The sequence below is a fragment of the Achroia grisella genome, unplaced genomic scaffold (assembly GCF_030625045.1).
Source record: "Achroia grisella isolate CSIRO2021 unplaced genomic scaffold, CSIRO_AGI_Agris_v1 utg5201, whole genome shotgun sequence".
Taxonomy (NCBI): domain Eukaryota; kingdom Metazoa; phylum Arthropoda; class Insecta; order Lepidoptera; family Pyralidae; genus Achroia; species Achroia grisella.
The window spans coordinates 513456-540512 of NW_026712911.1; the positions used below are offsets into that span (position 1 = coordinate 513456).

The 27057-nt window shown below is 30.8% G+C and overlaps 2 protein-coding genes across 3 annotated transcripts in view; one reads left to right on the top strand and one right to left on the bottom strand.

Annotated features, from left to right (window-relative positions):
- LOC131847342 (enteropeptidase-like) lies at positions 1-25153 on the bottom strand. 2 transcript variants are annotated; one of them, XM_059196911.1, is made up of 5 exons: positions 25022-25153; positions 2865-3075; positions 2187-2293; positions 1342-1526; positions 1-304 (listed from the first exon to the last, which is right to left on the bottom strand). In XM_059196911.1, the coding sequence occupies exons 1-5, from the start codon at positions 25041-25043 to the stop codon at positions 152-154; spliced, it is 678 nt and encodes a 225-aa protein (XP_059052894.1). In that variant the 5' UTR covers positions 25044-25153; the 3' UTR covers positions 1-151. The 2 variants fall into 2 exon arrangements, with proteins under 2 accessions (XP_059052894.1, XP_059052893.1); XM_059196910.1 differs by lacking the exon at positions 25022-25153 and adding an exon at positions 3573-3683.
- Positions 4363-27057, top strand: part of LOC131847344 (calcium-binding protein E63-1) — a 27254-nt gene continuing 4559 nt past the window's right edge. Inside the window, 4 exon segments of the mRNA XM_059196913.1 lie at positions 4363-4605; positions 12465-12501; positions 18016-18096; positions 22452-22595. Of these exon segments, the coding sequence (XP_059052896.1) occupies positions 4363-4605; positions 12465-12501; positions 18016-18096; positions 22452-22595 (505 nt within the window).

A 27057-nucleotide genomic window follows, 5' to 3' on the forward strand; every position in this document is an offset into this window, starting at 1 on the left:
TATATAAGTCTCTTTTGATATTAGAAGCAGAAAAAAATACATAATATGTGTTTGTGTGACTACATATTCTTGTAGGATGATCTATATTTATCTACTATGTTTTCCTGTTATAGAGACTTCAATGTATATAATATTTTTTGTAGTTTTAGAATCATCTGATGTTAGTAACTTCACGTATCCATTGCAAATGAGAACCAATACTAGTATATACTGCAGGTACCCCTGGCACTCCACAGCTTAATCCATAACTGCTAATTCCTTGAATTTCGGAGTCTTTACATATTAGGGGACCACCAGAATCACCCTGCAATAAAATATAGAAAATGTAGCACTAATTATTGTACAGGAAACGATAAAGAAACTGATCCAATTGACTATAGTATAGATTTCTTCACTTCAACGAATGCGGCCTTTTGACAGTAGGTATATACTTTATTATAAAGGAAACAAGTCCAAGTTGTACCTGTATATGACGTACAGTATAAACCTATTTCTGAATATACATAAACTTGTGAAAGTATTTCCGAGAATAGATAATTCATCTTGTGGCAATCGAAGTTTACTATATACCTAACACAAATTGAAATGAAACGGGTAGAGTTCTTCATGACATAATATAACTATTTGTAAAGATCTTCGTTGTGTCCAAAATAAAAACAAAACAGATGTAGAAGAATACGAGTTACTAGTTTTGATGGAATGGTATTTAACGATACCTAATGAGCGTAGGCATGCTATTGCGGCTTGCCGATATTGTATTATCAAGGTTTTAGTGCAGGTGATTAAATATAGGTCATAGAAATCCGTAAATTAGGTAGAGTAAATACATATATATTTAGAATAAATAAATAAATAGTGCAAAACACATTGTTTCTTTTTTTATTCAGAATAGTCGCTGTCCACGCATTATTGGTTGATATAGTTAGTCCTCATCAAGTAGTAGATAGTTAATATATACATAAATTACATTTCATTTTACAGATCTAATTAAATTTGTAATTGTGTTCATATTTTATATTCAGTAATATAAAATGTTTAAAATAGCCAAGATTGTGAAAATTCTTATTACATGCATGCTGCTACGACACGATAAGAGCTACGTCGCTACACTTGCAGCGCCGTAGCTAACTAGCCTTTAAGTAAACACTAGTCCTATAACTTTAGGACAATTTATAAATATTAATCTTGTAAGAATCTTTATAATAAATAAATATATAAAATCAATAAATATTTCTAATATTAAACTGGGAGTACTGTGAATACTAAACAGTCTAATAGCATCTATCTAGCATCTAATAGATACTACTGAGGTCGCCAATCGGTTTAAATTACGATTAGTACCTGACATGAATCAGCTTCAATGCCAACCGCACATAACATTCCGTGGTCATATTCGGGAGCGACGGGTCCCAATATTTGTTTGCACTTATCTAAAGATACGAGCGTCGCTTTTGCAACTGACAGCGTCTCAGATGTTTTCTTAGTGTTCAAATCATTATAGCCATAACCGTAAATCATACATTCACCTGAAATCGTAAGAAACAATTTAAAATTAGGAATTATTTTCCATTAATTTTCCTATTTAAATTACATTGGGAATGACGAGGTGACAGATTACTAGAATTGGCTGTACCTATACAGACATCAATAATACCATGAATATCGTAAAATATTGATATTAAATACTTACTTAAGTCTATTTATCAAAGCACTCGCATTGGTATTAATTTACGAAATTATTTATAGATAGCAAGAACATTTTTTAGATCACCGCAATTTTAACGTTTGAGGAATAGGTGAATGTAGTGATGTTGACCGAGGTGGTCTATGTAAGAACACGATTGCTTAGGTAGGTAGGTACCTATTTTGACGTTAGGAACTATGCAATATAAGCTGCCTCTTATTAATTCTTTGGATGGCAACGCTTTAGTGATATCACAAGTGTATCATACAACGACTTCTGTAGTGTTGTTCATGTAGATATACATGTTACACGGATGTTACCGTTTACCACCAGATGGAGCGTCAGCTTGTTTTTCCAATAACACAAAAATAGATGTGGTGCTGATCATGTAAGTACCTACTTAGATATATAAGCGACAGTTGTCATTTACCATCGGTTTACCAGTGCTGTCAGCTTCTTTGCCATAGCAATTATGTAAAAATATCTTTTATCAGTTCGTTACCTGCTAAACCGAACGATGATTTCGGTAATACAGTGTGGTTAAGCCATGCTACATCATCCGAGTCGATATTAATACGTAGCAAAGAAATATCGTGAGCTAACGATAACCTGAAATAATAAAAAACTATTGGTATAGGATAATAACACAATATTAGCTGTGTCCATAAACTATAGAGATAGATTTGTTATTTTTTACTGCAATCCGTCACTTTTATCGTTGCAGATCGGTAGAAGATATATCCTCTGCGGCCATATCTATAGTTTTTGCATACATGGCTACATAATAATAATAATAATATAACGGATAACCAAGACAGAGTAGTCAGAGATATTGTAAATTGTTGACGTCATAGTGAACGCAATATCGGACGTGTCCGCATTTTGGTATCAATCCAACATAGTAGGGGACGAGCCTACCGCTGTATCTCGGATCAATTTTTTGTTTGTGTTATGTATGTTATCACAGGACAATCAATCAGAAGTACCTATAAATTGACATTCAAAGTATTTTTAGCGAAGAGCAGATTTCAACTAAGCCATGAGTTTCTATTTAAATGATTTATTATAAATTCAGTTTTAGGTGGTTAAATTTCAATTAGCGTGGACTAATTTAAATTTAACCACCTAAAACTGAATTAAACTTATCTTTAACCAACTTATCAACAAATCAATTGTTTACCTGTCATAAAGTTGATGCGTGATGATTTCCAACACCTGGGCTTTCGGAGGCGATTGATGACAATAGTTGTTGATCTGGAGTGTGTACTGAAGGGGGTCGCGTTGAGCGCAGTGGGCGGCTGTTACAGCAAACAACGGTGAAAGTAGAGTGGCCCCACATATGTGTTGATCATTCGTAATATTCCGTAATGATACGACCCTTGGTTGGGCACCTATTAACGAATATAATATGATTTACTCATATATCCCATTATGTACCTAATTCATCTGTAATAGATCTTACTGCCTGCATTCATTGATTGGTTTGTTATTTCTCGATGGTTCAAGGAATTAACTAAAATATACCTAACATACTTCAACTACCAATATACAAATATGTATATCTATATGTTATTTGGCAATGGAGATAGGCTGCTTTTTATGTTGGTAAATCAATATGTCGTGGTCTTGTAGAGATAGGGATATATGTGCTTAATAAAACTATAAAACGTTCCCCCCTCTCTCTAATACTTAGACGAAGATATTACGATACTGAATTCTTATTACTGTATCACAAGCATTATTCAAGTCAAATAATTTTGAAATATGTCAGTTATAATGATTTTAGTACAGTAGTAAATTGGTAGGTTCATGTGATAGTTTATTATAGATAAAGAAATTCTGTGTTTATCTCGTGTTATATGATAAAACAAATGAGTAATGTTTGTACCACACGCAACTTCATTCCCATTAATTACTCTTTTAACTCTTCCACATTTCACTATAAGTATGTGAATATATAGCACACTGAATATTATGAATAATTTTCTAGACATTTTAACACGATAATTATCAGTAGCTAACTAACATTAAATTAACGAGTGTGTTATTTTGCACGTGATAAGTTATTGTATTGTGTAAAATGGTCATGAAATAAAAATATGTGTACACAGGTGTCTTGTAAGTGGAAGGGGAAATTAATTTTATGATATTTTCTCTAATATTTTCCCTGTCTATAGTATGTCTGGGTATGTTTCTCTCATATCATCTTAAACCTCTTGGACTCTGGATTTGGGCCGGCCAAATGTAAGATTTACAAATCTACATATTATTATATTCTGACATTATTATTACCAAATACAACATGAAGGTAGATATTCCTTATAACGTATCCCCTGCTAAAAATTATGGGATTATAAACTATCAGTTACAGATCAATAAAAGTTCAGTTAGAATCACAGACTGCAAATTTGATAAAATATATAAAGTTAGATATTGTATTTACATGTTATTTGGATCACTATAAATTGAGAGTTAAACAGAGATTAGAAATAATCTTACCATAGTTTCAGGGTATTTGATATAAATAGATTCAACCAATAAATATCAGACCAATTAATGTCATCGTACATTTGACCATGGGCTAGGTTAAGACATTGTTTTAAATTGGTATCTCGCAAGATATCAGCGTGTTTAAAATAGATATTCTATAATTATTGTATGTTATTGTTGTGAGTTGCATGTGATGCCAGAACCAAGCGTCAACAGACAGGTGGGAGCGTTCAACGGGCAAGCATCGAGGTTTATGTAACGCGAGGGCGCGAACGTAGCGCGGCGGCAGTGCTCTGCGGACCGCCGGTGCACCGCGCGAGTAGCGTGACATGGACCGCGCGAGCGGCAGCCCGCCGGCCAGCCCCACCAGCGCGCCTCCCGCACCCACCGGCTTTGGCGCTTTCTGCAGCGCCATATCGGACACTATCACGGTACGTACCACCGCCGCCGATGCCGCTGATCGTCTTACACCTACGCTCATCTCTGCGATAAATTCTTTCAAGTTTGGCGCCAATGCACGTAATTTGTCCTCAGTAGATTCCCTACAAGAAATTAATTACAATTAAAGTGTCGCGTCGCCTGTCTATTTCGAGGCGCACGTGGCTCTGGAGGTCACCGAGCGAGGTCTTCGTAACTCTCGAACAGTAGCTTCGGCCGTAGGTAACGTGGAATCAGAATAAAAGTCATGGAGAATAAAAAAATATAAACAAGTTTATTATTAGAGTGCTCGTTGAGGCCGGGTCGCACGGTCGTGATTTGTCAGATGGCTGTGATCTACCGAAATACCCGCGCATTAAACGCCCGATCGAGGTGGGACGTACAAAGACTGGCAACGACATCGCACTCGTGCTGTGCTGTCTCTGCAAGTCGGTGACCACGAGCGGCACCCCGGGCCACGCTGCTTCGCGGTAGTAGCACTAACTCGCATCCTTACTTCGGACGTCTCTACTTTCATACGCATCCACTATCGGACGTAGGTACTCCTATCATTGATATGATAATCTTATGTTTTATTTACGACGGGCTACACAGTCTAAACAAACGGATTGATTAAATTAAAATGCCGGTGATTTGTAAAGTAATAAAATATAACGAATGTTTCACTAATATTGGGATATAGAATGTTTGTTTTTTTATACATCTGCGAATCGACCACGTGCTCACAATAATTGACATGTTTATTCATTGATAGAGTTGATCACTTTTATTTTATAAATGGATGAATAGTCATTATAATATTATTGCTGTGTCTATATAGATATTTCGTTTGATTTGCGCAAGGAAATTGTGTTTTTGTTTATGAAATGCTATTGGAACTATGCCTGTGATATAAAACCAGTTGAGTTCTGAACTGTGCAAGTGCATTATTCATAAATGTACAAGTTTCAAATTATTTATTTTATCATTGTTTATAGAACTTGGATTTTTCTCTTTTATATTTAACTAGTGTTTAGTGTCTTGTAGTTGAAGACTTTTGAGTTATTAATATTTTACTTTTTATCATTTTATTTGCATTTAATGATAAGATCCAATCTTTATAATTTGTTTTAGTTTCTAAATGATTTAAATTGATATAAGTACCTAATTAAATTCGTAATCCGTAATGTAAGTCTACATACATATACCAATTTATGTCTAGTAGATACTAACAAAAGTAAACAGAATTCTTTTTGATCTTTTAATTCTATTTTAAGTGTTATATATTTTTGATATTCGTTTGTTTTTTCTTATATTGTACGATATATCTCTTTATCAATTTCCAACTGATTTATTTAATAACTAATCATTAACAAAAGTACTCCTCTAAGTTTTTGTAACTAATGTTTTAGTTTAACATATAGGTATATAACTAATTGTAAGATATAGATATATTTTTTAAATGTATTACAATGGATTTGTGCTCCCGCCTGCGCTAACGGTTTACATTGGCGGGGCACAAGTGAAGGATGAGAACATAATAACATATCGTTATAAATTCATCAGAAATTTAATGTGATAGTTTCCAGGGTGTACCGCGTGGAGGTCGACCTAACAAGGTACATTGCTAGCAATGGGGTCACTAGTCCCCATTACTGATAATCCCTTTCCTCCCGGTTCGTAGTGATTGTATAGGTACTTTGGATTGTATACTTTGGCTCAATTTTGTTTTTGTAGTTTAGTAAATAAAATATATTAAGGACAAGATTGAAGAAAATAACAAATAATCAATTCATATTTAGTAATAATTAAATGTAGTGGTTACTTATTCAGTGACAATAATATCTTTGACCAATAAAGTTAAATATAAGAGTGCTTAGTACTCAGATTTGTAGATATAGAACTGTAGCATCAATATTGCGACTTTACCTAATGATAAACAATGTCATTTGTGTGTCGTACTACGTCGTAATTTCCAACTAGACGACTTTGACTAAGTTTGTTTAAACATTGAATGGAAATAGGGAGTGAAGTTAACAAAGCTTTGCAATAGATAATAATGTAGGTTTATTCAGAAGACCATATTCCAATAGAAACTCTAAGTAAGTTTCTCCAGTCTAAAACCGCTTAATTATTCCATATAAATAAAAAGTTCTGTATAGAGGTATAAAAAGACTGATTGATTTATTTACGGGGATAAGGGGAATTATTGTCCTCGCTGCTAGCAATGTTAAATATCAGGTTACCCTCGACACGGTCCCTGCTGGTGGCGAATACGCCATGATTGATGATGATTGTCTAACAAATTTGACTTCATATTTTATATATATGTAATTATATAAATATATAATTTAAAAAAAACTATGGGGTCAAAAATTACATTTTAAATACAAGTACTAACTACTTTAATTATGTAAGTGAATGAAATAACAGGTTTACATTGCGTCGATGTGAAAATTTCCCATGAATTGAAGTTCGATAAATCCGTTATGATAAATAAATGATTCACCTGCTAATTTATTCATTGGCAGACAAGGCCAAGGTAGAATGGTTAATGACGAAACTTAAGGGTAGTTAGGTATGTATGCCTCATACCTATTACAGGTTATGCAAATAGTCTGAAAAATAGTGCAGGAAAAAAAATGTGAAAGTGTAAATGTTGCAACTTGTGTGCGAAGTTTTAGGGCGAGATTTTAAAAAGACAGTTAAACCACAAATAAGGTAAAACATTATACGATATTTTTATATTTAAGATAGAAGTACACAAAAGAGAAAGTATTAGACATCATTCAGTAGATTAATGAATTTACTTGTTAAACTAAAATAGTTAACAAACGTAACTAATGATTTTCTCCATTAAAAAGTCTTATCACTTTTTTAAAAGAGAAAATCATTAGTTAGATAAAAAAACTTTTACGTTATACACAGGTACATGTATAAAAAAATATTTGTTTTGTTATAGGTTATCTACCATTGTATATATTTACATTATTTACAAATAAGCTGAAATGATATCGGGTATCGTCCGATTATACTGACGAATATAAATAAATGAATTAGAAGAAGCTTAAGCGTAGGCGTGATAAAATTTTTATATAGATTGAAAAAAATTCAACATATTTTAGATTGTGTGTAATTTTTAATGGAACTACGTGACGTATTAATTTTCTCCTTGTTGGTTCATTATTAATTTTATCCAGCTTTATTAGTTGCATAATATATACACTTGTAATTACCTATACAGTTACCTATAACTGCACATACTAATATTATAAAGAAATATAAAGATCGTGAGTATTCTACTATCCAATTTTAAATATTATTTTAATATTGTATAGCACATATATTGAGAAAGACTATGTGCTACATAAAATCAATCTTCCAAAAACGGAAAATTTTACGCAGACGAAGTAGCGAAAGTCAGCTAGTTTATTTATATTTGTTTATATCGTTGTCGGGACAATAGAGTAGGTGTGGGTGGTTCGGTTACAATGTCACCTCGATGGTGTTGGTGGGTGGTGTTTATGTAGTTATTCGTACTTGTGCGGGGTGCAAGGTAGGACCGTCTGTCGTGGGCCACCTACCACAAAGGTTGACTGCATCGATCGCCAACTCATTACATGACGCCATTGCTCTCTCTATCCAACGAAGTAGAATTAAAGAAATACATATATATCCTAATGTTGTTTACAATTGTAAATTATAATAAAGCATAAAATAGAAAGATTTATTTATAAATTGTTGTATTGGAAAAATCCTACACAATGATTTTATGCAATAATGATTTATAGGTAAATAGAAGCAAATTGATTAAATTGAATGAGGACTGTATCTAGTAAGTACCTGTTAGCTATGCTCGCGACTTCGTACATATGGCATTTGAAATAAGAATAGGTTCAGTTACATCTTCCGAAGAGTGTCTGCAATAGGACTCATAGTTTCAATTAACGTGTATGTAATTTGTAAACCCAAAACAAAGAAAAAATCTAAATATACAAAAAACGGATAAATGAATACGAAATACATCAGTGAAAGTCGAATATAAATAGTTTAAGCGTTTTCTTAAATTAGCGTTCACAAACACAAAGACAAACAGACAACAATTTTTTAATTTCGTTTATGTTATGCATAATGGAAACTATAATGAGTTGAGTAAAAAAATCGGTCAACAAACATCTGGTGGAACCACAACCCAGAATACACTGCCGAAAGCCAATTTAAAATGGACTCAATAGAGAATCGAATTCAAAATTTCAAAAATTAATTGCATTATTGTTAAAGTTACGCACGTAGTAACAATAAAATTATAAAGATGATAAGATCAGGATGGGATAATTTTTACTACAATCACAGAATAAATGTCATCAATCATAATTATTTAAATAACGTTTTCTATTATTTTTTTATTGTGTAATTTACACTATTTTATTTGTACTTTCTAAATTTACCTCTGTCTAATCTTTGTTCTGTTTTCTACGACACTTTTATTTTTACCTTTTTTAGAGAAATTCAATACTTTCTCAAAAAATGAATTGTCGATTAGTATATTTATTTATTAATTAGAAAATTACAGCTTACAATCAAACTGTTGATTTTCTAATTAATAAATAAATAGTCATTAGCGTGACTCTACCACGAAATGTTAAAATATGTCGTTTCAAATATCATACTGAACTCTAAATTTCTAGACCAAAACACACAAGGCGACACATGTTCTTAAAACGGACTTCTAAATCCGTTTTGTTTATTTAATAACATGTTTCACTATTGTTGTGGATGATAACGTTTCATTCCTTAGTCATAAATTCTACCCGGCTCTACTCTAGTCTCTATTCTACTTAAACCAATATATTTCGATTTTGACAGGATTATTTTAATGATTTTAGCATCGAGTTTCGATGTATGTAGAAAGATAGATTTGCAGATAGAATACCTATTCGACATAGGTAGGTTTAATATGTACGTACTGATTGTGTCCCATGTCGTTATCACAAGGGAAGGATAGGTGCACTGAAACATTTATAAAGATCCTTGGTTTTCCCTACTAATTCTATATTATAGTAGAAATTAAAACTTGAGCATAAATTATTGAAATGACGACTAGATAAATGCTGTTTATTCGGAAGTGCACCGGCGCGGCGTCTTCTGCCATTTGTCACTTCCTAACTGACTGGGTAATGGAGAGAAAATATGCTTATAGTGTTTTAAATACTAACTAAACGCAATGTCCTATGTGCATTATAGGATGAGTTTAATATTATAATATAAATAATATTTATTTTTTGGGTTCCGTTGAATATTGATTGCGATATATTGCGGTTCATATGTAGTAATCTACGTTCCTCTAAAAAAGGCTACACGTCGTAGTTTTGTAAATTGATAAAGAACGTTTTTTTAGTAAATTGTCTAACTATATGTATATATTGTGTATATTCTTCGTCGGTCTCTACAACGGGCCCCTCGGGTCAGGGTCCTGTGGTATTTTGCCTGCTCGACCACCCTATTCTTATGCCACTGTTTATATGTGACTCATTGACATAGAAAATAACATGTAGGTGTATAGACTAGACTCAACGCATTGTCAATTATTACAACATTTCTGATGTCATGTTTCAAATTATTTCAACTTAGTACGCACCGAAAAGTCACACAACAAAGTCTATTTGGTCAATAGTTTGTCGTAAAATAAGTTATAATAACTACGTGACTATAGTTTTATAGATGTTTACAAGTAGGTAATTGGCAAACGTTGCCATCGAAGTTGGCAAAATCATCCATTTTTTTGTATTCCACTTCATATACCGTATTCCGTTTATGTGGTATTTTAAAGATTTAAGTGCTACATGAAAAACCTTGAGAGCTGTTAATATATAAAAACATACCTGACCGATTGTTTTTTGAATGACGCTCAAAAAAACTTAGTTATATGTAAAACAAAATTATAAATTAACAATATATATCTTACATATCAAATAAGCATTTTGTTTATTAAAAAGTTGTAACAACATCGTATTTATGTTATTTAAAGCAGATTTTACAGTGTGTTCGCAGTCTATTTATCATCCTACATACTCAAAGCACATTAGATTCGCGTGATAGGGAGGGACAACACTGACCGTGCGTAGGATTTGTCGTTAGGCAGGTTGCAAAATATGAGTTTGTAAAAATTGTGAGTAATATGACTATATAACAACGGCGGGACTTCAGGAGATGCTCGCATATCGTAATGTGTGCTCACCAGACTGTTCGGTTTCTCGATTATAAATAGATGATGGGAACACAATCGTGTGATCTCGGTCACTGTGTCTATTGTTTCTGATTGGAACTTGTCCCGGAATCAAGAACAGGACCAGGTTACGGGAACTTGTTTTGAAGATGAATTCCCGCTGCCACTGGAGTCAAATATTTCAGAATATTCGCGCCGGATTATTGCGACTCAAACATTATGTAAGTCCATGCCATTTTAGTCTCAATTAAATGATGATCTCATTTAATTATACATACCTATCAAACTACCGTTTGGAGTTACCTAGGTTTATAGGTATGTATAATTATTTCTATTCGAATAATATAGGTATTAAATAATCCATTTAATATTATTAATTATTTTATTAACATTTACGTTTACACTTGGCTGGGCCTGGCGTGCAGGAACTAGACGATGACTTTACATGTGCAATAGATGTATACTTGCATTATTAAATTATTAAAATTGATTATATTAATTGAAATAAGAAAATCAATAATTAAAGAAACACTATTATAAAATTACTGTGTGTATAGAACAGATAAATAATACTTGATTGTGAATATTTACGTTTAATTTTAAAATAAATTATTTCGAATGATATAGTAAAGTTGATTAGTAATAAGACATATTTTAATTTATAAAAAAACATGTAATGACTCCCAATTTACAATGAGACATAATATTTCTATAATTGCGATTCAAAAGTATCAATTAAATACATGCCATTCGGAAATAAATATATAATTTAACTTTATTTATTGTAACTTAGCTAATGTTACGATAAATAAACTTCTATTTCAAATAGGCTTCCTAAATATAAAAACTACAAATTGCGTATGCGATGTAATTTTTTGTAGTAATAGAAATACCGTTGAACTAGTTTGTAAAAAAATCTGTAGAACATTACATTATTATTTATAATATTATATATTTAAGAGCAATTATAATAATTTATAAAAATCCATATTATATATTTATTATAAACATACATCTATTTACTCGTGCTCTTGATACACCCATGCTTACCTGGATCTCTACATTTAAATTAAATTTTTCAGTTATATTATTTTATCTATTCTTCTTGTGAGAGAACAACAATTAAAAAACTTACAGCAAGTCCTTTTCTTTCTGGTTATGTCTGTTTCACTGTTATACAAACTTCTAGAGTGTTAAAATTGTTTTTATTATTCAATTATTAGTACAGGTAGTTTAATACAATTGTTGTCGCTCTTTAAATATGATAATAATTATGTAATATTATCTTATACATACAATAAAAATGTAACTGATCGTTGACTACGTATATATAGTAGGAGTAGGTGAAACTACTATTGCAGGACTTTATCAAAGCAAAACAAAGATTGTTAGAATTTTTTACTGTTTGTTCTACTGTTATACTGGTCAGAAGTCATATGCAAAACTAGTACTATATAATTTCTATATCTTTTTGTATTTCAAACGTATCTAGAGGAATAATTTATGTTTGAGGTAGGAAGAACACAAATATTTTTATAAAATCTATTTTTAATTATTATAGATAATACAATATTTTGTCCCTTTTACATAAAAAGTGTAATGAATACGAGTATTTAAAACATTGTTGACATTTTTGTTTATTTTCAGGGTATGGCAACTACTTCGAGGAGTAGAAGAAAGGCAAGTATGGCAAGTTGATGCTTTATTTTATTAATTAATAGTATATTAAAATACAACATAATAGAACATAAGTCACACATTCCTGAAAATAGGTTGTACAGAATCAGAATCTTGTACTAAATCGATATAGGAGATGGGCGAAGCAGGAGTGCAGGAAAATATATCTAACATATATGAAATTATAGTTTATTTATGCTTTTTACACAACAATACGGCAATTTATATATTTAAGGAATATATGTAAGCATATCTACATAGGTAGTTCATTATGAGTTAATGATAAAACGTATTAATTAATATATTGCTAAATGCGTTATTAAGTGAAAACGTCTATTTTAGCAAATTCTTTAAAAATATTTGTTTGAAGAGTATAATTGCAAAAACTGCCCTCTGAATAGTTTCATAGAGGAATAGATAGAATGGTGTGAAACGGGGTGGGTATAGATCGAAGACTTTAGTAGAATAAAATAAACTAGATACTAAATAAATTAGAAGAAAAAATAGTGTAGTAATCAAAATATTTAAGTAAGTATATATATCTGAATACTGATATATTGATAACCAACGGTATTGTTTATTTTAATTATTTTAAAGTATATAAGTCCTTTTATTAAAATAAACGCTTGGAAGATGTTTGTTTATAAATATGTACCTATATGTGCGTACTTGTGTATTGTACAGTGGTTCATAGCTCCACATGAAAAGACAGGAATGCATGCATGCATGGAATTCGTCAAAGCGTAGTGCCCGGCCTGTTCGAGAGCACGGCCATGTAAACTATTTTATATATGAAAACATTCGCAATGATGCTATTTTGCCTTGACCTTTTGTCCCCGTTGTTTGACGTTTTTATTTACTTTTTTTTGTATTCATCGTAAATTACTGTTTATTATTAATATGACAGTATCGTTTGAATTTTATACACCACTATAGAAATTTGAATATATATACTATACGTACCACTAAATTGACAGAGAAACTACGGAGTATATCAAATAATAAAACTAAATTAGTGTCTCTACTTTTTATAATAATATCCTGAGTAATATTTAAATAATGCTGCATATGAAATATATCGATTTTTAGATACATAATCCGGAAATACAAAAGGTTTAGGTACTTGTATAAACTGTTATATGATTCAATGAACATTGAACAAATAGACAACAATTACAAAAAGGTAAATGCAATAATCAACGGGCTCGGAATCAAGACAGCAGCTTTTAAGTCTACAATATCAAGGTTACAGGGTCGATGCGCTTAATGCGTTTTCTGCGCAGCGGCGGTTACGGTTACGTTTAGGTAGTCTTTCGAAAGGGTTGCTTTGTTCCTAGGAGAACAAAAATTTTGTTGTTTGAATCTAAATAAACATTTTTTAGCACCGCATATATGTGCAATCTATTGTACATTCCTGAGTCCGCCTCTGTTAAAACAAAACAATATTATGTGAAACCATGCAAACTTTTCATTATTAGAATCAGTAATGGTTCTGTAAAAGAAAAATACAAAAATTTAATTTTGGTTAAAATGCAACGACATACCCCATATTAAGCATTAAAAATACGTTCTTAGACAATACGTCATTCTTCTAAGATTTATAAATTAAAAAGTTCACGTTATTGTTTTGAAACTATAGCAAACAAAAAAGAATATAGCTAGCTGAACGTACGGAGGAAACGATCTTTCTCTACATTTTATCGCTGAGCAACGCACTGAGCAAATAAGCACTACGTTTTTAAATTTTGTAGAGACATTTAAAAGGATTCCCTTTTAAATATCTGTCTATGAAATATTCGCATATTTTTACTGCCTGAGTTGGCTATTTACGCTGTATTTAGGCTAAGATTAATTACTTCTTTAGTTATATTTAGTTATAGTTGTATTCTGTACCTAACTAAATAATATATGTAAATAATCATATGTAACTTGTATAAGAAGAATAATCCTTAGCTTAAATAGTGATAATGAAAATAATTCCGGTTTATTAAATACAGGTTTCTTTATTATTATTTTACGGAACAACATAAGTTTGTTTTGTATCAAGAATCATTTAGTACAAATAGCTAATAATATCTTCTCCAATTTATATACCCTGACGAATGTCCCATTCAAACATTCCCGATTTCGTATACAACTGTTTCCTTGAGAGGTTATGTAAGCTAGTACTACATCCAAAAATATGAATACGTCTTTCTTACTTTCAGACCAGCATTTAAATGAAAAAGTGTTAAAAATATATGAAAATGTACCTTAGGTTTATATTACCTATTTAAATATATATATTGTGGACTACATGGTTTAGTTTGTTTTTCTGATTATTAAAAGTAAGTAAATTAGAATTATAGTTTTCATCTCAAACGATTGTATTAAAATATTGTTTTGTGTTTCTTATTCAAAAATGTATTCGTCAATTGAATACATTTTTGCTAGTAGATATCTAAAATAAAATATGAACACATATCTACTATAAGTTGCCTATTTAATTTGTAGTGAATAATAAATATTACTAATTACTATTTACGCAAAAGCAACTAGCTCCGTTTTATAAGTTCATTCGCTGAGTAGGTAGGTGTTCATCTTATTTACAGTTTTACATTTTGCATTTAGTGTTTGCAATTAACCGGGTTGATTTAGGATTGTCTTTGAAGACGATCTCAGTGTATGTATACAAAGCTACTTATCTTCTTTACGTTCAATATATCACTATGTGGTTTATTTACCTTGGGTTCGGTCTGTCATATTTTTTCACAAGGCTGGGGCGCGAAGTTGTTTACGGCGTTGTCGCGAATTGATGCGGTGCCAAACGCGACAAACTATTTCTATGCAATCTTTACTCAGTCGCGCAGCACTTGTCGATATACCTATGTGTAGCTATATAATAATACCTTCTAACACATTTTAAAAATATGAAACATATTTAAGTGGAACTGAGGTAGATGTTCTACAAAGTGACATAGGTAATTTTGTTTTAAGCGCCAAGTTGTTCATTTTGTAAGCTAAGTTTCCGTTTAAATATTGAGATATAGGTGACACTTTAATCTTCAGGAATGGCAATGTATAATATGATCAATAATATAGGAGACATACATGCCGTTAGCTTGTTTACTAATTCTGTACTAAAAATAAATACATAATATTAGTTTTCTTTACTCTTAAAAATTATTCAATTTCTCAGAAAATATCTGATAAGATTATAGATAGTTTCTTATATACAAATTACGCTATACATATATAAATAGATTAGAGCTGAAAATCTTTGGTTGATAATAAGTTTATCATGTACATATACCTACTTAAATAAGTTGTTTTTTCATTACGCACTTTTTAATAAATTAACATTAAATCGAATGATGTGCGATATACCTATATAATATAATATTACCAATCAGCAAGTACCTATATTGGGTGGTATTTTTTATAGGGGTTAGAATTTATAAAAGCGATTGAGTTATTAAGTTTATAGATACGTACGCAACATAAAATCTTTGTAAACGTTCTTTATAATGTTAGTTTAGATAATTATATCACAGTGTACTAAGATAATTATATTCAATTGTAATAGTATATTACATCAATTAAATTAATAATGTATATATAATATATTTATATATAAATATATTATATATATACATACATTATACATTACAATATATACATATATTATATATATACATTATTAATTTAATTGATGTAATATACTATTACAATTGAAGACAAAGTTATTTAGGTCGTTACAGGCTGGTATCCAAATTACCAATACAGGTTGGCATGATTAAGAGTTCGAGTTAGTTTTGGCATCAAGTATTGATATGTAATTACTGTACAATTTATTGAAAGTAACTAAATCTGTATTCAATTACAGTCATATTTATAGCGTACTATGTATTGTTACTTAAAAATTGTCTTCTGTAAATAGGCCGGAATTAAAACAATGTAATGCATTTGGTTTTGCAATGTAAAGCTTTATATTTTCGAAATATAAAAATATCTAAAGAATAAAGAAATTTATTCTAAAGTTCTTTGCTACAGAATTACTACTATATATGTGTATTGTATTACTATATTTCAGGGATATTCACTTAAAAATCATTCATGAAAATAAAAACACTAGAAGCACTTTACCGTGTTTGCTATTTGGCAGCTGCACATAATACAGTTTCTATTCCGGATTTCCGTTTAAAAATATTTGGGAAAAAATAACAAGATTTATCATGTGATTTTTATGAATTATTACGTTTAAGTTTTTATTATATTACATACCTACATTTTAATTATACTAAGTAATTAATAAAAATAATATTTGTAAGCGTGTTATTCATGAATACCATTCTTATATTTCACGAATTCTTTGAGAGATCTCTCATATCAGGATACTCAACACATTCCTTTTCTTTCGTGGTCAGTGGGTGAGTTGAATTCCGCAAGCTTTGTGCTGAAAATTGTCTGTATGGAGAACTGGAAACGGAAGCTTATTCTGAATGCACGGTCTATATTCTAGTTTTAATTATACATACTTACTACCTACAAATAGATTTTAATAAAAAAGTTGTTTAAAAAGTATGTTTTTCGACTAGGAATAGGTTTAGCGAAATATGTTTGGATTCCTTTTGCAGTATATTATTTTTTGTTAGTCGTATCATATATCAGTAGAGTAAGACCATCTTGTTTTTAGCACCTTTATGAAATAATTTGCAATAATAGCTGAATAGCTACCCACGCTTTTTTTGTAAGTCTTGTTGCCAAATAGCAAACAATTATAACAAAGTTTCTAATCAAAGAGTGTTGAGTTTAATTATGTTGTCAAGTACCTACATATGTATTACGTACAGTTCAGTTACAATAGTGAACTACAAAATAAGACTGCATGTAAAAGATGCAAAAGCATGAATATGGCATGTTTACATAGAGCGATGGTTACCGGTCAGATAGGCTGTCAGCATGTTGGCTATATAAATGATTAATATAAATAATAACTATAACCGTCATATAAGAATAAACTGGGTACCACCCAGTTTACTCTTAAATAACTATCTGAGATTTATCGAAATGATCGACGCTGATTTATTTAACGAAATTTAGTTTTTGTATACGAAAATTTATCAATCAGTCATTGATGGATTGTTATAATACCAAATAATCAGTAATGAATGGTCGATATAGTGTGCATCTTTAAGCAAAAGAAAACAAAGTTTATATACCTAAATAATTTTAATTAAGTACTTATATGTTTATCATCATTTTATCTGAAAACTTCCTGCATTCATATATTGGTAGGTGTTATTAAAAAACGTTGGATATCTACATTTTATTGATCAGACAATAGTTCGATAAAACATATGACTGGATTGATAAGGTTAGCAAATTGATAAAAAACAGTATCTGTTTGTAATAATTTCTTACAGTCATTGTTGGTAATATAGCGAGCCTACAGGTGGCCGCTTAGAGAATTGCAAATACATATACATATGTAATATAGCGTTTATGTCTGATAACGAAAATGATCTCGTTTTACAGCAAGATGACGAGAAAAAGAAGAAAAAACCATCACCAGTGGACGAACGGCCCACGGTGCCAGCTCCTAGCGAAGCAATGCTCAATAGTAAGTGTATACTGTTTTATTTGTCATATAAATTTTGTTAATACATCAGTTTACCTAGTTTATTACTATTATAGCAAATTCTACAATATTTAAATTTAATTAATTTCAGATAAACAGTAGGTATCTATAGATTTACATACCTGATTTTATTGCTAATTTTTTACATAAATTTCTTTATTTCACTAAATTCTTCACTAATAATTTTTGATTAAACAACAACGGATATAAAATTGCAAAATGAATTTACAAATAAGTAGGTAGGTAGTGTTAATTTCTGATATTTGTAATGAAATTTATGTTATTATCGTATGCTTACTCATTACGATGTCTTCAACTCCTAAATCAGACGAAATTCCATTAACCAAAATACTTATTGGCACGGAATTACAGAATAACATCAACGAAAAATTGTCGTTCGGCAATTTATTATAGTTAATTTCTGATATACCTTGGTCATCTTCCATATTTTATACTATAAAAATATTCTTTGTTTCATACAATGCCATAAAAATTCAAAATTGCGTTATCTGAAACTCTTAAACCCAAAGAATTTCCGTTATCCCTTGTTTACTTACAGCAATTAGAATCTTTATAATGATTAATGACTGCGAATCATCATCATCTGTGTACCTAAATAAGATAAGATGGCAAGCATCTTAAAAATCTACGGGTATATTATAGCGTAGTGGATGGCGAGCAACACAGACCGAGGAAAAATTAATATATTTACTGCTAATATAATCTACGAGTATTGTATATCTACTACTAACAGATATACCTATGTATGTACTTTTGGAACGAACTAGCGGATAAGCATTACTGCGAGTCTTTAAGCCAAAGCAGGAATATCTGACCGCTACAATTAATTTTCAAATAAGTCGCCAGCTGGTTTGTTTCATTCATTTCAATGATTCTTTTTGAAATCAGTATGTTCTAATCATATTGACTATTATGAATTATTTAGTCCAAATGGACTTGGAATAAATATTTGATATGGAATTCCCTAGTATATTTTATGGACGTAAATCTCAAACAAACAAAAGTCAACAATAAATAAATAAATTCTCATGGTGCTCATAGACTTATATTATGATATTGATATTAACATTTTCCTTCCGACTGAAATATCTTATTTCACAAAGATAAAGTAATTTATCATTCGGTAGCGTGTGATAAACAGTTTGCATCAGTGCCGTAGATATAAATAGGGGAAACTTATGCATTTGGCCATACAGCAAGGCAATAGTGACACTGACCGTGGAGCGTGACTGAGGATTATAAGTTGTTTACTTTGTGACAAGTGTGGCCGACACTAACGACTGTACCGGCATATGTCACCTATTCTAAAGCATGTACATCGTAATAATTTCAACCGTTCACTTGCTAATATTACAAATAATTAATTAATATTATTTCAATATATTCGTTTAAAGGTATATAAGGTCTAAATAATAGAGTGTAATAAAATAGAGCGCAGTCTTGATTGCTGTCTAAAACACAGCAATAAACTTTCTTTATAGTCAGAATATTTCTAGAAACTAGAACAAGACGAAGTTTTTGTTGTTAGTAATCAGTTTTCACTATGAATTTCCCGTAGGAGGGAACAGTCTTAAGTTATGAGCACGTATTCGCATCCATTTGACTCTACATCGCAAAAGATCGTATCCCATTTATTGTAAAAGTGATTTTATTTATAAAATTAATGTGATAGTTTTTAGTTATATATATGTGTAGTATAATAGTCATAATAATATATAATAATTTTACATTGAACCATCATATAATTAAAACAAATAAGAATATAAAAAAAAGCACATACTTTTCTGAAATATGTATCATAATGTCTTTGATTTAATCAATTCCTCCATTTAGTATCAATGTAAAAAAATAATGAACATGTGAATGTGAAACTAATAACTTGTATAATGGGAAATAATATGTTCTACTTATTATAATATATGAAATAATACAAAGATATTAAATATGGATATAATTATATGTAGTAGCTATACCTATATGTATTCATATATAAATTAAGATCATTAAACATCTATCGTAGTATAATAACTAATATCACAGATAGGAGAATATCTAATATTAAACTTTCAAGTTTCTTCGACATCATTGAATTCATGTTAAAGCCATTTCATGTCGTTTTAAATAACTAATTGTTAATATTTTAAGTTAATATGATTTAAATGTTTTTTTAAACCAGTTAGAATAAAAGAACAGTTATATTCTTTATATTTTTAACAGTCGTGTATTGCTCACGAAGTATTTTAAGTACCTATGTTTCTCGCTATCACGCGACTGCGACTCTAGTGGCCTAAATAATAAAAGAAAAACTATTTATTTCAAAAGATATTTTTTAATCTTAATCACCAGATCGTTGGCACCGTTTAAATCTTACTCATGGAATGTTATAAACTAAAGTAAAATTAGGGAAAACGAGCCAAGTAACAAGAAAAACTCGGTTCCACGAACTCGTTCCGTATTATATAGGTGATTGATATTTTGGGAACTATGCGCCGAATACCGTGGGAGAATAATATCTACTGTTTAGATGATCAATCATTACTGTTAAAACGTAAAGTTTCAGAATCGGGTTTCTCATCGCCAGGTTAGGGGATGTGCCTAATTCAATTGAGGTGTACCTAGTTACAGTTTATGTTGCACATGTTTTAACCTAATTTCATATATTTTCAATGAATGTACCTAAAACGTTTGTGCCAAGTTTTATACATGTTGCGATGTGTAAATGTTTGGACACGTACTTCTACCAGAATACATGTCGTAACACCATAGGTACATATTCTGTGGCAAACAACATATTTTACGATATTAATTTTGATGGATAAGTGTTGACTGTTATTGTTTAAAAAAAATTTCTTTAGTATTTTGGATCGGTTATTCCTTTTTTATAATACAAACGAAGAATACACTGCTAAGATGTCCTTATGATATCAATGATAATGAATATAAACCAGATAACACAGTTACATAGACTCAATTTTGTATTTATTTAGAATTTGTTACAGTTATAAAATTATAGTTGTGATAAGCTGTTCATATCTGTAACCCCATCTCACTGGAACGAAATATGGTAAACTATAGGATTCTATATTTTTAACTTAAGATTTTGTGTTACAAATTAATTAATATATCTCTTTGATTGTACGAAATGAGTGTAGATAAATTTCGCTATAATCAATCATTAGAATAGGTTCAGAATTAGCTTCAAATGTGCCGTATATTTTAAAATAATTCTTTCCGAGTGTCAAACGCAGAAAAATAACAATATTAGGTACACTTTTTGTGTATATAATACGTGATATCGTAACCACTACCTACACACTATATACCCACTTTTACTGATAATTTCTTTTTACTCCGATACATAGATTTTTGATGGTTTTACAATTATCAAAAATAAATAAACACTCAATAATAATTATGTTTACTATGGCTTCCATTGTCAGATCTGACCATCTCTACGCTAATAGTAGATATTTTATACATATATTATAATATATTATTATTGATGAGAGCGCATCTACACGAGATGTATGAAAATATTAAGAGCTATAAGATAAGGAAGGTGATATAAGTAATCTTTTGTCAATATTGCCTTTATATGATGGTAGGTGACGGCTGGCTGGCATTTTCATAAAACTACCTCGCGCGGCAGATACCTGCACTAGATAACTAAAGCAAAATTATCTATTCTAAAAAATGTTCGATTTGTTACTCCAGTTAACGTGATTTTAATACGACACATAAAGTATATGTCATGTCTAAAAAGGATAATCAATTTTGTGAGTACCTTACCAACAGATATACATCTATTGATTAAATAAGCAAATCCATTGAAATTTGTCTACTTACCTACACCTATATAGTAAATTATTCGTATAACGGCATTTGCTGGTTTGTTCTAGTGAATTGTGATAAAATGAGGATGAAGTGATTGTGGCGAGTAATTCATATTTAGAGTGATTTCAGAAGGACTAGAGTGATGGTAGAACTAATGTGATATATTCTTAAATAAATGGCAAACCATAAATTACTGACGATCACTTTAAATAATTACTCAAGTCAACTCTATCCTAAATGCACAGGTATGCACTATATTCCTGTGTGTTCCATACAGTTATTGAGAGGATACATTTTTAAAAGTTATTAAATGTATGCAATTTATAAGTACATTATACCTATTTTTTTTACTAACACATTTGTAAACATAATTTTAACGGATATCACTATGAACCTCTTTCGAATTTCTTGTCTCAATACATTATTTTATAGTCAACAAGTTTATTACATAAATACAGGTGTTCTGTTGTCATTTATTACAGACCTCCGCACAGCTTTCGGCCTTCTGGACCGGGACAGCGATGGTCACGTGACACCGGCGGAGTTGCAGTTCATGCTGCGTAACCTCGGAATAGAGGTCAGCGACGACCTCATATCTGATCTCATCAAAGATGCCAGTAAATCTGGTTAGTACTGCCTCTATTTGTTTTTCGTTAGAACTCTTTGTGGATGAAGCTTCTTCTCCTATTAACATAAGCCATATATAAAATGAAAACATACTTCTGAATAAACTTATTATTGACCAATGTCTATTTCAGTCGCATAATAATATTATAGGGCTAATTATAATGTAATCGACGTTATAAATGAATAATGTTTATAAAAGTTATTTAAACCTAGCGGTCTGCCCCGGCTTCGTGCAGTTCTTTAACGAGAATTATGAATAATAGGCGTAATTTAGATAACTATTAAGTTAGACATATGGTATCGCCATTAGGGACTTTTTTGTCTTATCCATAAGACAAAATAGTCCATGTATATCATGTCCTCCATAAAACTGAAGTAGGTACATCACTTTGCTCTACTGTCAATAATTTCCGCAGCGTAAACGGTTAGAATATAAGTAAATAAGGATTTTGTTGGTAGATATCTTTTACACATGTCGGGTTATATTACCGAAGTTTTCATACAGATCCCTAGCTTTCTGAAAATATTTTATCGCCTAACGCCTTTTTACTGAAGTAGGTAGAGTTTAGAGACTTAGCTCTAAAAACTAACAAAGAAATCTAGAGTTGTGTTCTGTCAGTAGTTCTTAAATGTTATTATGACTATTAGGTAAGTAAATATTTTTTTGTTAGTAATAATTGAAAATACTAATTATCGACAGCAATACTTTACAGTGAAAATATCTCTTAAATAAAATAATACTTTGAGGAGTAATAATATTAAAGCCTATTGATTAACATCGTTTAAATATGTCGAAATTGCGTCAACGAATAGGAAAAGTATGGAAAAAATCCTTTTAGAGTCCTAATCTTAATACATAAATATTTATTTTATAGTGACAGATTTCAGAATACACTGTATCTATGATGTATAGCTAACAATATTTGTGGTCTACTGAAAACGTATTCATCACTAACTGTCACTTGATTGTATGTTTTGAAGAGTTTCCAGAGAATACGAAAACTCATATGTCTTCTCATGTTTTAATATAATCAGCATTATGTCTTATAATTGCAACCCGTTATGACGAGATTGGTCTTTGGAAACAATTGGTCAGAGTTTTTCTACCCAAATAAAGACCTATTTACATGTATTGCATAGTGAAGTAATTATGATAAATTTAATGCTATGAAGATACGAAATTTCTTTGTAATATATATAAAAATAACACTATGCGCTATAGCAGTGACCGCAAACAATTTTATTTGGGTCGGTTACCTTATAATTAAAAAAAAATTGGGTACATTAAGATTCAACTAAGAAATTCTGAGCCTTACGGAGAAAATTATTTACTAATGTACCACCACATTCAATCAAGTTTATTGGCATAGTTATCTTGTAGGAGATATGAAGACAGAGAATTTGTTATCTTTCTAGGTCCTTTCAATAGGAAGTAAGAACCAGCATTTAAAGGACTTTATCTGCAAGTACTTATATCTCTTCATAGGTCGACCTTACTTGCTTGTTTCACGTGTACGAGTAGGTATAGTAGCGAACTGTGTAAATTCTGGATATTACGTATAAGACTGTACACTAGTGTACACGATCTATCACTTGATATTTCAGCTAAAGAGTCTTTCCACTTTTGTATTGTTTATAACTTCAATAAATATCTAGACTTGAAAAAATTATATTGGTAATATCGTTTTTAATGGATGAATATTGCCTCCGCTTGTTTAGGCTTTACAAATGGTTTTCCGAAATTATATTGTTTTTATTAATGACATAATATTTTTTGTATTATTAGTTATTAGGTATGTATTGTACTAACTTTGATGCTCAGGTGTAGTCTAGTGTTTTATATTAAAAAAGTATTCATAGTGACTAATTACTTGAAATTCTTGCAAAATTTAATGCTTGCAAAGATTCTCATTCAATTCATAGATTTACGTTGTTGATTAATAGGTTATAGGTAATATTAATTTGTCTTTGATGATTTTATTAAGTGGCAAAAGAAATGTGTATGTATATTAATATATGTATTAATGTACTTTTTAAACTCGTGTCATACAAGTTACTGGATCCTAGTAAACTTAGGTACTCCTAGAGAAAGTGCCTTAGTAATACTGCGTGTAAAAGTGAGGTCAAGGGAATATATGTGAAGGTTACGAAATTGACTTTAGGTATTATGCTGGACGTTGAAACAATTGAAGGTTAGACCCAAGGTTACACCTCATTCCGATTAGAGAAAGATTATATCGTAAATTCGTAATAGTATGTGGACAACAAAACTTATCTTCAAAAATAAGCATTTAAAAATAAATGTTTGTGGCCTTGCCTTAAAACTGAGTATCGCTCTCCACACACTTTGCACATTCACTTGAATATTTGCCAAACATAGCACGTGGCTTTTGATTATAATGAGATCACAAGCTTCAACACTTACAGCAGTTTATGTTGTGTGACATGTTGATATTCACTGTCTACTGTAGCTGTAAATATGGTATATGCCGACAACTACTGAACAGCAGGCTAAAATTAAATTTGTTTACGTTTACTTAACGCCGTACCCGTATTGTGGTTGGCATGGAATAATGATCGTGTAAGACTACAGATAAATATAGGAAAATATAGTCAGCCGGCTTCTGCCGGCAACTTCGCCAGCGTGACCGAGATTGGCCGGAATAATAAAATGCTTTAACTCTTCTTCATCCCAGATACTACTTATATACAAATTTTGATGATAGTTAGTCTAGTTGTGAAAAAACAAATTGACTTTCGCATAAATAATATGGATTAGGTTATTAAACCTTTTTAAACAGGAAATTTAGCTACATACTCTGCAGCTATTCACATCATCTGATATTATAAAAAGGAAAATTTGAATTGTTTGTAATAAATAAATTCGTAAACTAGAGTTATAGGTACATTAAAACTGATGAATATAGGCGATAGAATATTAATTATTTACAATAATATTAGGGCTGATTATAACTTCGATAATATAATAATAATAGTAAAAGATTAGATAAGATATAGTAGTAAAATATTATATTATATTGTCTATGTTATTATATATTATTGCTCACAAGGAACCTTAGGAACCAAGGAATGTAAATAAATTATGTTTAAACTCTCAAGTTATTTTTTGTGAGAGTCTGGAGTCTCAAATAGGTCCAAATCTACTAAAGATGTCCTAGCTCTTTCCGAGATCTTACAATACGTCTAATACGTCTTCAAAATTATTAATATTAAAAAATATTAATAGTAAAATCTTATACTGGCGTACGCGGAATTTAACAAATCCTTAATCATATCCAAAATTTCTCCATTATGTACTACTTTTAGTAACTCACTAAGCAAAATAACGTGAATATCGGTGGTATGAAGTCGGGACGGGTCACTAGTTACTACGCTACATAAATTGAATGCAGACCAACTAGTAGAAATGCAAGTGATGTAAATATATTAATTATAGCTGATGTAAGCAAAAAGTTTGTGTCATTAGATAACTTACGCTAAGATACAGTAAACTACAATAATAGTGCTCTAGGTAACATTTATTACCTACAAACTCTTTTTAAAGTCGGTTAACACAAATTGCTTATTTCAAATAGTTTATATAGAATGCTAAGAAGCAATAAAAGTGAACTTATGTCGCTTAATTCAATGTAGATAATATATTCACAGTTAATTCAGGAGGTTATTGTAAAATGGCGTGCAGTGTGGGGTGGTAAGAGGCGGGTTTCCGTAGGGTGACCCCGTGTCGTGCCAAGGTTATGGTGCCAGTTGAGCTTACCTCCTATACTCAATTAGAGAATTGACTTTATCAAGCCATTTGCATTCTAAGTAGATTAGAGCAATCTCTAAATAAGTCGAGACAGGTAGTCTACTTAAACTTTTGCTAAGAGAAAACGAAAGAAGGTAACGCCATGTGCAGACTAACAAAACTAAGTTTTAACTTGAACAAGACTAACGGTTTTTTTATTTGCTAGAAAATAGTAATCCTTATATACTTACTAAGTATTTATAAGAAATTGCTTACTATCCGGTAGATTACCGGATTAGATTAAAGGCAATGCTACGAAATGTTATTATTTTATGTTCTGTAGTATTGCGCAGTTTTAGTAGATAGTATTGATAATAATAATGAGAGTAATGAACTGAAAGCTAATACTATGCAGAGTTAACCGCTGACGTCACGACTTTAATGACTCTTTTCCTGCCACAACGTTAATTAAGATTTAACGACCTGAGCCCTTTTTGTTGATTGTCGCATTAAATTTTGTTACACATTGCTAGGGTGAAACTTTACAATTATTATGCAGAATGCTTAACTTTAACACGCACTTTTTATGAAATATTGTGATCAAGATAAGCAACATCTTGTATATAAGCATATTTTCAAGTAAATATAGGTAGTTTCTTGCAATTAATAGATAATATGAAACTTATGTTAGGACACTATAAGCACTATAAGGA

Coding starts and splice junctions, on each gene's coding strand:
- LOC131847342 (XM_059196910.1), bottom strand. CDS start 3,678: ATGTCTAGAAAATTATTCATAATATTCAGTGTGCTATATATTCACATA. Junction 2,294..2,864: donor ACGCATCAACTTTATGACAG/GTAAACAATTGA, acceptor TTATTATTTCAG/GTTATCGTTAGCTCACGATA. Junction 1,527..2,186: donor ATCATCGTTCGGTTTAGCAG/GTAACGAACTGA, acceptor TTACGATTTCAG/GTGAATGTATGATTTACGGT.